An 11,574-nucleotide genomic window follows, 5' to 3' on the forward strand; every position below is an offset into this window, starting at 1 on the left:
GTTTTGATTATATATATAATTAGGTGTTACTAAAAATTATTTATTTTTTAATTTTTAATTTTTTAATTATTTAATTTTTAATTATGTAATTTTTAATTTTTTTTATTTCAAAAACCAACCACTAGTGGAAGGTTTTTACAAGTATTTAAAAAAAAAAACTGACCAATTGTGGTCGGTTTATTTAAAAATAAATTAAAAAAGAATTTTAAAAACCTACCACAAGTGGTTGGTTTTTTAAATATTTTTTAATTTATTTATTTTAAAAAACCGACCACTAGTGGTCGGTTTTATTATTTTTTTAAAATTTTTATTTGTTAAATAAATAATAATTATTATTAAAATTATTGTAATAATTAATTTTATATTTTAAATAAAAAATCTTCCACTTGTGATCGCTTTTTTTAATTAAAAAATAAAATAAAATCCGATCACAAGTGGTCGACAGCTTGTGGAAGGTTTTCTCAGCCGATAATGTAGAAACTAGCACATTACTAACAAATTATCTCGTGAAGTAACACGATCTGAAAGGCCATTTTGAGGAAAAATACACACGCAACAATTACTTTCTTTGTCACATTTGGAGTATAAGGGTCAAAAAAAAAAAAAAAAAAAGTTTGATTGTAAATTGGAGTATAGATTTGTCAAACATTTTAAATGAACTTACATATTCGAAAACTCTATGTACCATTGATCACCATAACTAATGATAATAGAGAAAATTATAATCAACAAAAAAAAATTACCTGACTTCCCAAATAATAACACCTTCACATAAAATAAAATATTTTTATTTGTAATCATAAGTTAATATATATACCTTTATTTTTTGCTTTTCTTTTGGGATCTCACATGATACTAAATTCATTCGCCAATTCGCAATACGAGTATAGTTGATACTGAAAAAAGTGCATGTTGACTCTTAGGGGGTGTTTGGTAGGGAGGAAAATAGTTTTCAGAAAATGTTCTTTAATTTTTGTATGTTTGGTTGGTCAAAATTTTTGGAAAATATTTTCTCCAAATAAAATAATTTCTTTAAGAATAAGGAAATGACGTCTCTACTGCGTTCATCGGTGTTTGGAAAACAAGTTTGGTTATAATAATTTCAAAATAAGGATGGTAAATGTAATATCCGAAACCACACGATCGTGAGTATTAATTATTAAGGCTAAATCTGACGGGAGGTCTCAAAAATTATTTCAAACATTTTTCATGAAAAATATTTTTCTGAACACATCCTTAAAAATAAGGGAAAAGACATCATTTCCACCCTATACTATACAAGAAAAGTCTAAGCCACACCTAAATTATATAAATGATTTATTACACACTTTAACTATATAAAAGTGATATTATTACCTCCCCGCGACCCCCATTCTAAGGCGCGTGTGTTACACTTATTTTAGGCGCGTCCAGCCTATTAAATAACAAAAGTAAACGGCTAAAAACATTAAGGGAAAAGGCATCGTTTCCACCCCAAACTATAGTCGAAAAGTCGAATCCACACCTAAATTATATAAGTGACCTATTACACATCCTAACTATAAAAAAGTGATATTTTTTACTAACGTGGTGCTGACGTGGCAGCGCGTGTAAAACACTAGACCACATGCAAGTGGTGGTAGCCTGATAGAGTGTAAATAGTTTCACTTTTTTATAGTTTAGGTGTGTAATAGGTGACTAGTATAGTTTAGGTGTGGCTTCGACTTTTCGGATATAATTTGAGATGAAAACAATGTCTTTTTCCTAAAAATAATTGAGATCATCTTGAAGATGATGTATCCATAGACTATACATATCAAAATTAGAGTCAAAAAATTATGTAATTTTTACTGCTTCAAAAATGAGGTCTAAAGAATAAAGGAAAAAAGACACTCTATAGCACTTTATAAAATAAATAGCCCAAGTTTGAAAACTTTTCAAAAAGTCGTCAGTCGGATATACTATTTCTGCTTTATAGTCATTCTTAATTTGGATCATTTTAGCCTATGTAGTCTATATACAGTTCATATACAATACTGATATAGTCTATATACAATACTGATACAGTATTCAACTTGGGCAATTCGGCCCTTTTAAAAATATTTCAATTTTTTTTTGTTATAAATTTTTTAACTGATCAAATATTCTGTTTTTTTATTGTTTAGAAATAATAATTAAATTATATAAAAAATGATATAATTGTTAAATAGAATATGTTTCTATATAAGATATATGTATAGAAATTGTATAGTTCTATCAAATATGTATATGTATAAAATATATATAAAAATATATATAAAAAGTGTAAGAAAATTATATAATATTTGTATAAAACGTGTAAAAAAAAAAGTACATTTAGTGTATAAATTGTGTATCAAAACTGTATAATTTTCGTATAGAATATTCATATGTATAAAATATGTATAGAAACTGTATAGAAGGTGTGTAGAAACAGTATATAACAAGCCAGTAAATTGAAATGACTAGAAAGTGAAATTTAAATTTCATGGCTATTTTTATGAAAATAATTTAATTTGATGTGCCATTGCTGCACTTTCCCTAAGAATAAACTGATTGTTTATGCGAAGTATTATCTTGCACGAAATACATAATCTGGACCGAAAGTTTAGTTGGTCAGCTTGGCTGATTCTAAATTGAGACATCATATAAGTTTTGCCTATGTTGAAAGTCAATATCAGGGCATATGCAAGCAGTCAAAACAAGAAACCATAACAAACAATAAAAAGGGCTGAAATTTTTTTGTGAGATCCAAAATTAACAGAAGCCAAATAAGAAAGAGTCCTAGCCATGTACCCATTCAATTCAAACTTTGAATAACTGAATTGATATCATAATATTATACGTAGCTACTATTATTTTTTTAGTCAATTAGTCTTATTTCAATGTCAACTGGATCTCCCTATTTATATGTCCCATATCCCATCTTCTTTTCCAAAATCACAACAAAATCCATCTCTATTCTCTCTTCTATATCATAATCTCTTTAGTCTCTACTACACAAATCATTTCCATCCAAAATCAGTAAACATCTCATTGGAGAAAGAAAAGATGACAACCCTCCAGTCTTCAAGTTTCTTGAACTCAAGGAATTTTGTTCCCTCAACATCATCTTGTACTCGTAGAAGAGGATTGATAAGAGCGAATATTGATATTCCAAGAATTAAAACAAGCAAAATCTCTCTTCCAATTCTTCAATCAGTACATGAACAAGAGTTGATTAGCTATTCCAACATAGCAAACAACAACCTAGTCGAGATACAACTTAGCCCAGCTACAAGAAGAAGCCATATGGCTAATGGTCCTGATCCCGTGGTTATCGAGAAGCTTTATGCAATCAAAGAGGCAGTTGCCGATAGAGTTGAGATGCATAGAAACATAGGGGAGCAAAGAAGCCAGTGGAACAGTATGCTTTTAACATCCATTAATGGGATAACTCTAGCAGCTGCCACAATTACTGGCGTTGCAGCTAGCAGTGGTGCTGGTGGTGATTCTATTTTAGGACTGAAGATGTCTTCCACTATGATGTATTTGGCTGCTACTGGCATGTTGGCGATCATGAACCAAATTCAGCCATCCCAACTTGCTGAGGAACAAAGAAACGCAACAAGGATATTTCAAGATCTCCACAACCAAATTGAAACAACTTTATCAATCGGTCATCCTTCAGCTACTGATGTCAAAGAAGCTATGGACAAAGTATTGGCTCTTGACAAGGCCTATCCACTTCCTCTCCTTGGCGTAATGCTAGAGAAATTTCCATCTTCTGTTGAACCTGCTGTTTGGTGGCCTCAACAACGTAGAAGGCAGGCCAAAAGGGTTGGTGACAATGAAAACAATTGGAACGGATGGAATGGCAAACAGGAGGAGGAAATGAGAGAAATAATGGGAGCATTAGGCAGAAAGGACCAAGAAGAATACATTAGGCTGGGGGGAAAGGCCTTGAAATTGAACAAGTTTTTAGCCATGTCCGGTCCTTTGCTCACAGGCCTAGCAGCAGTTGGGTCGGCATTGGCAGGTCATTCTCCTCATGGATCTTGGGCAGCCATGCTAGGAATTGTTGGTGGCGCATTGGCAAGTGTAGTTAACACAATAGAGCATGGTGGACAAGTTGGAATGGTATTCGAGATGTACAGGAGCAACGCTGGTTTCTTCCAGTACATGCAAGAATCCATTGAATCAAACTTGACAGAAACAGAAATGGAGAGAAGAGAACATGGTGAAGTGTTTGAGATGAAGGTGGCTTTGAAATTAGGAAGGAGCTTATCAGATCTAAGAAATCTTGCAGCTGCGTCTTTATCAAAGGGTGAAGAAATTGACGAGTTTGCAAGCAAGCTTTTCTGATACTGCACCCACATGTTGTACATATTTTTGTAGTAGTAACCAAACATATTCTTTAATTTTTTAAACATGTATATTTTTTTCGGCATATGTTGAGAAGTGTGGCTATTAGCATATTCTACTAATGGATTGATTAGTTCTTGAAATTTTTTGAGAGCAAATGAAGAGTAGTTATTTCTTACCAATTCCCAGCCGTCACGATCCATATTCATGATCATGAGACCATGAATTGATTAATATTAACAATTAAATGGAAAGAAAATGATATACTGCGACGGAATTTATAGTTTTGATCAAAATTTTATAATTAACTTGATGAAATTTATTTAACATGTACAAGTTTTTAACTTAAAACCCACAAACTCTTAAGAATAATGTTAATTAATAAGAGACGAAATACATGTCCCTATGTACTTCGACTTGGAAAATCATAAAACTGCTTATAAATAATCAAGTTGTATGGTCTTCTTCAGATATAATATAATACACCTACTCAGAAATACTAATTAAATGAAAATTAGAGTAATTAGTTCAATCGATTCTCAGATTGATTAAAAGCTGACTAATTAGTACAAAACCAAGTTGTAGCTAGTTAGCTTGATTCTATATGACAAAAGTCAAGGATTTGAGAATGAAATTAAGGTGGCTAATTTATTAACCAAGGGTAAGGTCAAGAGAGATATTAGTCCCATGATCTAAACAGGCAGATGGTTCTAAAGACATAGTGCTGCTGGAGTCTTGGGCCTCTTCTTCAGTGTCAATTATTGAACAACGGTTATTTGACAAACTGCTACCACATTCTCCAATATTATAATTCCCATCCTGCAAAATTAAGCAAAATTATATTATTAGTCAATTAATTGCAACAATTTATTAGATAGAAAATTAGCAAAGGATTTTGTTAATTAATTACTTGAACAGTAGTACAGCCATTGAAGAAATCCCTGAACATGTTGCAAGCTGGTTTAGATTGTCCTTCCAATCCCATCATCTTCTCTTGCATATCTTTCCTGTTCAATTATAACAAGGGGAAAAGAGTTAAAATATATATTTGCTCCTAGTAAGAGATTTAATATATTATCACCCTCTCTATTATAACCCCCATAAAAATGACTCAAATTTGACTTTCAATCATTTATTTAGCCACATGACATGTCAAAAAACTCACTACACCAACCTCTTTCCATCTTTTTTTTAGAAAAAAAAAAAAAAAAAAGAACACCATACCAACCTTTCTAATTTCATCACTAGTCACCACGCAAAATCACTAACACCTTCAGCATAATAAGTACCATTAATTAGCACCAACATAAACCATCTTCTACCCCCATATTTCACTTCTTTAAAAATAGAAATTAACAAAACTCCAATAGCTTTTAAAAGAATCCTCATTCATCTATCATCGTTGTAATTTTATACTCCTATCTTATCTGCCCTATTTTAAACGAACTCCACTTGTTAATGAGCTAATTAAGAAAAAGTCTAGCTTGTAAGTATCTATTTGGTTGATTAGCTTATAAATATCATGATGCAACTCAGTAAGTGGAACTGGTAGTTTAAATAGTAAGATAGCCAATAGTTATAATCAATTACCGGAGAAAATTACAGTGTGTAAAAATTGGTCACACTCAAAACATATACTTCTACACGGTAATAAATTATTATTATTTTTTCATAAAAAGGGAGTTTTATTTGATGAACATATAGACATGTGATTAGAAAAAGAAAGAGAGATAAGAAATGGAACGAACCATTGAGCAGGAGAAAAATTAGGAGTAGAGGCAATTAAGTTGAAGTAGTTAATCGTTACTTTCGAATTAGGATGCCCATCTAACAACGCTTTGCCATCATAGTAATTAAGATAATTCAGTTGATCTGGACCATCCATCCTATTCCTCTTAATCCCATTTGCAGCTTCTGCTTCAGCTGTAACCAAACAACAAAAAAATAATACTGGTATTAATTAACTCATGATATATATATATATATATATATATATCTGTGTGAGAAAAGTAAATGGAAGGAAAAAGTATTAACACGATAAGATTCACTCACCCAAACATTAATTTTAAGTTTTGAATTACATGAACACTTTCGTTGTTCTATTAAAGTCTAAAGAGTCTTTGTTTGGATAGTAGAATGCAACCACCACCACCACATGGCAATTTCTCACACATTTTTTTTAACTCTTTCAAAGTAAAATAGAGGATGAATATGGTTAAGGTGAATAACTCTCAATTGCGGCCTCCCCCTAGCAAAAGACTAGCTGGTGCCTGTAGTTTTTGTAGGCGTTTGGCTATAAAATTTTTTTCACTTTTTTTTTTTTTTGGAAAAGGCATAATTAGAGGCAGCAAAACACAAAAGGGTAAAATGAAACATAAAAAAGATTCCTCAAAATGAAATTTCACTATCTTTTCTTGATTGCATCACTGCTCGTTCCTTTACTTACTAATTTCTCAAAAATTTATGTAAACTTTCTATTGACTCAGTTTTTCTGGATAATAAAATCAAGCTTCAACCTCCTCGCCATGATTAAACACTTGAAAATAAACCCCAAAAAAAAAAAATTGCAAATGAAAAGAGGTATAATTTGGTGCACCTGATCAACTCCTTGATATATAAGTAGTACACACAAAAGAATATAACACATAGAAGAATTAAGTAAATAGGGATACCTTGCATCATCTGTTCATGTTTCATGCTTCTGTACATCTGTTCATAACAAAATACATCTTAAAGCTACCGATACAAAAATAGAAATACAAGGAAAAAAAATTGAATTTCCAATTAACCCAGGCAAGAGAATGCTTTGTCTCAAATAATTATAACCTGAAGGTGACTCTTAACGTGAGATATGGTGAGTCCCTTCACATCCATCAGCTGTAGCACCATCTTTGGAGTTGCTCCTAATAAGTAATTATTTATACCACAACAAATCAACAAATTAATTAATATAGCCAACAATTAAGTCATCTCATATATAGGGCCCCCTTTTTTCATGCACTGGTGTTATATATACAACTCATGTAGTACTTGTCATGGAAGAAAAGAGAGGTAGGCTTACGATCTTCTCCACCAAGTCGCTCAACAGCATGCACAAAGTTGCGATGAAGATCTTGCGTCCATCGGAGTCTTGGCATTTTCGATCTAACATATGGTCTTACCCCTGATGATGATTTATTGCTATTTTCTAATATTGGCTGCTCCACGTGACCAAGTCTCATGGATAAATTACAAGGAGAATTTTTGGAAGAATTTTCCTTCATCATGTTAAAAGATGATGAGAGGTTGGGAAGATGGAGGTATGATGGGCTGGGGGGAGGAAGTTATGGTGTGTGTATGCTAGGAGCTAGCTAGTACAATAAAAAGAGAATATTTATTAAGGAGTCTGTTGTCATGTTTTGTCAACTTGTGAGCAGGCTTTTACAACTAGGAATTTCTTACAAAAAATTGAGTTCATCTTGAAGAGTTTAATTTTTCAAGTCTCTTCAATTTTGATTATGAAACTGAAAAAAGAAATTCACGGAACTACAGAAACTCTAGTGATATGTTCAACCTTGCACTCATAATTGGATGAAAATAGTGGTAAAAGAAGAAAGGACTCTAAAAGAAGAAAATGAATAAGGAAAAAAAAAAAAAAGATTCTAATTTTATGATAGTCTTTACTTTACTGGACATTCTTTTGTTTGAAGTCGGTATCAAAACATTCTTGTGTGCTATATGAGATATCCACCATATATACCCACCCACCCACGCTTTCAATAAAGACACTTTTAAGGTTTAATTAAAAGTTAAAGTACCCTTAAAAAATGGCCTTAAAGAGATCATTATTACTAGTGACTGAACATAGAACATAGAGATGATCGACGTTAATCTTAAGATATGCTAAAAGACAAGTGTGAGAAAACCACTTTTGGCGTTTGGTGAAGTCAGTTACGAATAATTAATCAAACACTGCAAGCGTGTAAAGGATGAGTTATACAAGTGTTTGTTTCTCAAAGATTTTTATTTTGATATATCCATTATATTATTCTCAAAAGGAAAAAGAGTCAAATTTATCTTTTTATTTTAGAAAACTGATTAAATATAACTTCTACCTAATTTGGGTCAAATTTATCATAAATGTTATATGTCCTAGTTTGGAGTCAAATTTATCATTTACTGTGAAAAATTAACTAAATATATCTTTCATCATACTTCAGAGCCAAATTTACAATCGATGTCATACTTTTGAGGTTAAATTTATTCTCATTGTTAATAAACTTTGTACATGTACTCTTTCTTTAATAGAAAAGTCCAAATCAACGTTCAATGCCATATTTAAAAAAAAATAAAACAATCTGATATAACCTGCGCGATCCAACTCAAGCCACAAGAAAGACAACCAAATATACCCCTTTTGTTCTATTGGTCAAATTTTTTCAATGAAATTAAACCATTGAATATTTATCAGTGCATAGTTGATGAAAAATGGATCTCTATAATTATAAACACAAACAAATATACACTTTCCTCAATTCATGAATCTACATCAATGCAAAGCTCAATGATAAATGACACTTGACGATCAAATACACAAGATTAGGCCCACTGAATATATTTCTAGATAATTGAGTTAAGAGGTCTACTATGTGTCAATCGTGACATCACTTCATTCTTATGTCTTTATATACGATTTGAATCTATACAAATTTTTCATCATGTTATTTGCCCAGAAAACTTATCCACTAATTCTAGAATATATATGCAAATAAAATTTCATACAAAATTTGAAAATTTGAACAAAACTGAACAGGAGTAGATTTTGTAATAAACATTTTCTATTGTTTCGATCATTCTTTTTCATTTATCCCATTCCATTTTACTTTTTGTTCATTTGTAAACAACCTACTAGCGGTGCATTTTGAAAGAGAAGTATATTTGTTTGTTGGAAATATTCAACCAACAGAACTGAGGGTTATTGATGTGCTATGAATTTATAGCACTTACGATCCTTAAACTTGAAGAATATGCATGTACTTAAGGTTATTTTATTGGATTTGATATGTTTTAGGAGTGATTTTGCAGGAAACTTGATTCCAGATGCTAAATGGGAGAAAAGGAAGAAATTGTAGTTTTTGGCTACTTATCGATGCATTTCTGGACGTAAGTGCCACTTACCGAGCATAGGTGACCAAAGTAGGTGTCAGAACTTGAAGTCCAGAGGCCCAGAAGCAGAAAAAGTAGACCCTGTCACTTACTAAGGGCACATACGGTTCGTATGTGACCAAAGTACATTATAGAAGTCCAAGTCCAAAGAGTTGCAGTATCTACACAGAAATTCTGGCACTTACCTAGGTCCACATATGGTCCGTATGTGGCCTAAGCAAGTGGCCACCGACCTCAACTTTTTGGATCGTTTCGAAATCGTTCCCCAGGATTTTCATGTGACCTAAATATACTCCTAAGATGTTTTTAGTCCTTATTAAGTACGTTTAGTCAAATTTTTCTATTTTATTTAGAATTTAATTTTTCGAGTTTCTTATAATCTATAAGTACCCTTTAGGCTTTATTTAGTAGGGGTATTCTAGCATTGGCCCTTTGGGGCTAAGGTTACAAGCATCTTTTGATTCCAAGAGTGACTTATGATCTTGGGATCTTATTATTCTTAGTTTGTTCTCGATTTTGTTATTCAATTTAAGACTTTGGAATTTCTTCTTTCATTATATTGAGATTGGTTCTGTAATTTTGTCTGGGATTGCATAATTGATCTCATAACTATAAACGGCCAATTCCCTAAGTTAGAGTTGTGAAAACCCTAACGGATTAACAAAGTAGAGGACGTGCCAAGTCGTTCTAGATAAAAATTCTTACATGTATTGATTTTCTTCGTTCTTATTGATGTCTTAATGGGTGCACACATTAAGATCCCGCCTAGAATATCATTACTTACTCCACAAGAGGAGCAGTGACTAGGAAAAGAAGATCACAACAGTGATTTAGGGTTAACTGCCGAAATAAGCTTACCTGTACTATCTTCTTAAGACGGTTAACTTTCATCTAATAACTTGAGACTCAAAAGGTAATAGTTAAACTGGACTCCAGGATATGGGTTAGTAACGCAACAAGCTGAGACTCAAAAGGTAAAAGGGTGAAATCCGTCAATGAGTTTACAAGACAGTTGATGGTACATTTCTTATCCGATTCTGCAGGCAAGGTATGAAAATAGTTCGACATTGCATGATAAATCTACAGAGTTAAGAAGTCAGGGGAACACAATCCTAGTGTTCGTCTTAGATTGTTTACAACCAAAAGCAACCAATTCTTATCCCTTTTACTATTTCAGCAATTCTCTCCTTTTTACTTTTTTGCACTGCCTGGTGATTTCAACAAGTTCAAGCAAGATATCTGATGTATTTCCTTTGGGATCGACCCCAACCTAGTTGGCTTACTATATTTTGACAGCGACCGTTTTATCCTTCTAAGGAGGGGTAGTTTGGGCGTTATCAGGTATATATTTGTTTGTGATTTTTTTGTAGGTCAGATTGGGTTGATTAGATTAGAGTACTTTTAAAGAAAAACAAAATAAAATGGGTCTTTACTATTGATTTGAATTTTTTTGTCAAATGACGAGTACATGTAAAAAGTTTCTTAACAAGGGGGGTAAATATAATCTTAAAGTACAACATTGAGGATAAATTTGGACTCAAAATATGACGAAAGGTATATTTAGTCAATTTTTTGGAGTAGACAGGTAAATTTCGCCCCAAAGTATGACAATGAGGATAAATTTGACCTCAAAGTATGACGATTGATATATTCAGCCAATTTTTCAAAATAAAATAGTAAATTTGACCTTTTTTCCATTCTCAAAATTTAATTATCACTATCCACCAATAGTTACCCACTATTAACTTGGCACAACAGTAAATGATAGAGCAATTTTACCATATAATTCTTTAAATATAATTATTTCAATTCTTTGAGAAATGTATTGAATAATGACAGTAATTAATAATTAAGTGTAAAATAGGCAGAAATAGATAAATTATTCATTGGCTTTCCAAACTATTATTAAACATCTATTTTTAATATAATGGACAGATAAAAATAAACGGAGAAAATAGCGATAGTGTTAAAAGAAGAATGCGAAAGAAAAATTCACAATATTTAAGAGAAATAGTCAATGGACTTTTATGAATTATATAAAATTAACTTAGTAAACTATATTTTATACTTATTTGGTGAAGTAACAAA

The 11,574-nt window shown here is 31.8% G+C and overlaps 2 protein-coding genes across 2 annotated transcripts; one reads left to right on the plus strand and one right to left on the minus strand.

The window, feature by feature from the left end:
• Positions 1-2,937: 2,937 nt before the first annotated feature.
• LOC107861263 (probable F-box protein At4g22030) lies at positions 2,938-4,459 on the plus strand. Its single transcript, XM_016706612.2, has one exon. It carries the CDS (start codon positions 3,049-3,051, stop codon positions 4,339-4,341), a length of 1,293 nt encoding a protein of 430 aa, XP_016562098.1. The 5' UTR covers positions 2,938-3,048; the 3' UTR covers positions 4,342-4,459.
• A 302-nt stretch (positions 4,460-4,761) lies between these two features.
• On the minus strand, positions 4,762-8,082 carry LOC107861264 (putative two-component response regulator ARR19). The gene is made up of 6 exons (XM_016706613.2): positions 7,403-8,082; positions 7,168-7,244; positions 7,014-7,050; positions 6,090-6,264; positions 5,252-5,348; positions 4,762-5,160 (listed from the first exon to the last, which is right to left on the minus strand). The coding sequence occupies exons 1-6, from the start codon at positions 7,605-7,607 to the stop codon at positions 4,993-4,995; spliced, it is 759 nt and encodes a 252-aa protein (XP_016562099.1). The 5' UTR covers positions 7,608-8,082; the 3' UTR covers positions 4,762-4,992.
• Positions 8,083-11,574: the final 3,492 nt, after the last annotated feature.

The sequence above is a fragment of the Capsicum annuum genome, chromosome 2 (genome assembly GCF_002878395.1).
Source record: "Capsicum annuum cultivar UCD-10X-F1 chromosome 2, UCD10Xv1.1, whole genome shotgun sequence".
In the NCBI taxonomy this organism is placed as follows: domain Eukaryota; kingdom Viridiplantae; phylum Streptophyta; class Magnoliopsida; order Solanales; family Solanaceae; genus Capsicum; species Capsicum annuum.